At 38.9% G+C, this 1571-nt stretch overlaps 1 protein-coding gene across 1 annotated transcript; it reads left to right on the top strand.

Annotated features, from left to right (window-relative positions):
- The first annotated feature begins 330 nt into the window (after positions 1-330).
- Positions 331-1092, top strand: LOC115695105 (uncharacterized). Its single transcript, XM_030622196.1, has one exon. The coding sequence runs from the start codon at positions 331-333 to the stop codon at positions 1090-1092; it is 762 nt and encodes a 253-aa protein (XP_030478056.1).
- Positions 1093-1571: the final 479 nt, after the last annotated feature.

The raw sequence follows: 1571 nt of genomic DNA, 5'->3' as shown, positions 1-1571 counted from the left end.
CAATCTTTATGCTTTACTAATGGTTTAGAATCGCCTCGGATAGGCCTTAGTGGTGGACTTTTGCTCCTTTGGAAGGACGATGTTGACATATCTCTATTGAATTTTGGATCTCACTATTTCGATTGTTATATGAAGATTGAAGACAGTCCTTCTTTTCATTTCACTTGTTTTTATGGTGCTCCTGAAGCCTGCAACCGTCCAGCCTCATGGACACTTTTACAGCAGTTTGCGGATGTTGCCCCTCTCCTCCCATGGTTGATTATTGGCGATTTTAACGAAATACTATCCAATTTACAGAAATCTAGTGGAGCTCTCCGAAATGAATCATAAATGGAAGCTTTTAGAAGATGTCTTAATAGGTGTCATCTCCATGAAACACCATTTGAGGGTGATCTATTCACTTGGTCTAAATGCCGAAACGCCTTGCACACAATAAAAGAACGTCTTGATTGGTGTTTTGTTAACAATCATTTGGAGAATTATTTCAATACACCGCAAGTCCATCATCTTGATTACTATCAATCAGACCATCGAGCTATTATCACTGCCTTCAATCTTCTCTCTGCCCAAACCAACAAAGCTAAACGCAGAAGTCATTTTCGATTTGAAAAAATGTGGCTGTCAGACCATAAATGCATAGATATTATTGCTGATCATTGGTTGAACTCAACCACTTCAGACCTGATTACAGTTGTTTCCAACAATCTGAAATCCTATGCTGAAAATTTACAAAGTTTGCATGAAAGAAAGTATGGGAGAATGAAGAAGGACATCAAAGAATGCCAAAAAAAGGTGGAAACACTCAACAACTCCTACATTAATTCCAACAGCCACCTTGATGAACTTAAAAAAGCTGAAACCATTCTTGATGAGCTTCTAGAACAAGAAGAAACCTATTGGCAGCAGCGCTCCCGAGTGGATTGGTTAGCTTGTGGAGACAGAAATACAAAGTTCTTCCATGCCAAAGCGAATGCTCGAAAATTCAACAACCGAATTAATTTTATTATTGATGATATGGGTCTCAAAGTGAAATCTAATGCTGAAATTTCTTTGGTTATTCAAGATTATTATGCTGAACTTTTGAGCTGGTGATATAAATGATTTGGCTCTTCAAACTACTCTAGAATGTATTCCCAATATGGTCTCCGATGCTCATAATGCCTCTCTACTTGCACCCTTCATAGCTATGGAAGTTGAAGCTGCCATCAAGAACATGGGATCGGATAAAAGCCCGAGAATTGACAGAATGTCGGCCATGTTTTACCAACAAAATTGGTAAATTGTAGGGGATCTTGTAACTTCGACTGTACTCAGTATCTTGAACAACGGAGCTGACCCGTCACAGTTCAACCGCACCATAATCACTCTCATACCGAAGATCAAGAAACCACAACATATGAAGGATTTCGATTAGCCTTTGCAATGTCATTTCAAAGATGGTTACCAAAATCCTTGTGGCTAGATTCAAAGAGATTCTTCCTATGGTCATTTCCGAATCACAAAGTGCCTTCTTGCCTAATCGATTGATAACGGACAACATTTTGATAGCCTTCGAATTGGTCCATGCAATA

This window comes from Cannabis sativa, chromosome 6, assembly GCF_029168945.1.
Source record: "Cannabis sativa cultivar Pink pepper isolate KNU-18-1 chromosome 6, ASM2916894v1, whole genome shotgun sequence".
NCBI lineage: Eukaryota > Viridiplantae > Streptophyta > Magnoliopsida > Rosales > Cannabaceae > Cannabis > Cannabis sativa.
Note: the sequence above shows the minus strand (reverse complement) of the source record. Positions and strands in the feature narration are given on the sequence as shown.

Bases quoted from the DNA above. Each gene is read 5' to 3' on its own strand.
- LOC115695105 (XM_030622196.1), top strand. From the start codon at position 331: ATGGAAGCTTTTAGAAGATGTCTTAATAGGTGTCATCTCCATGAAACA.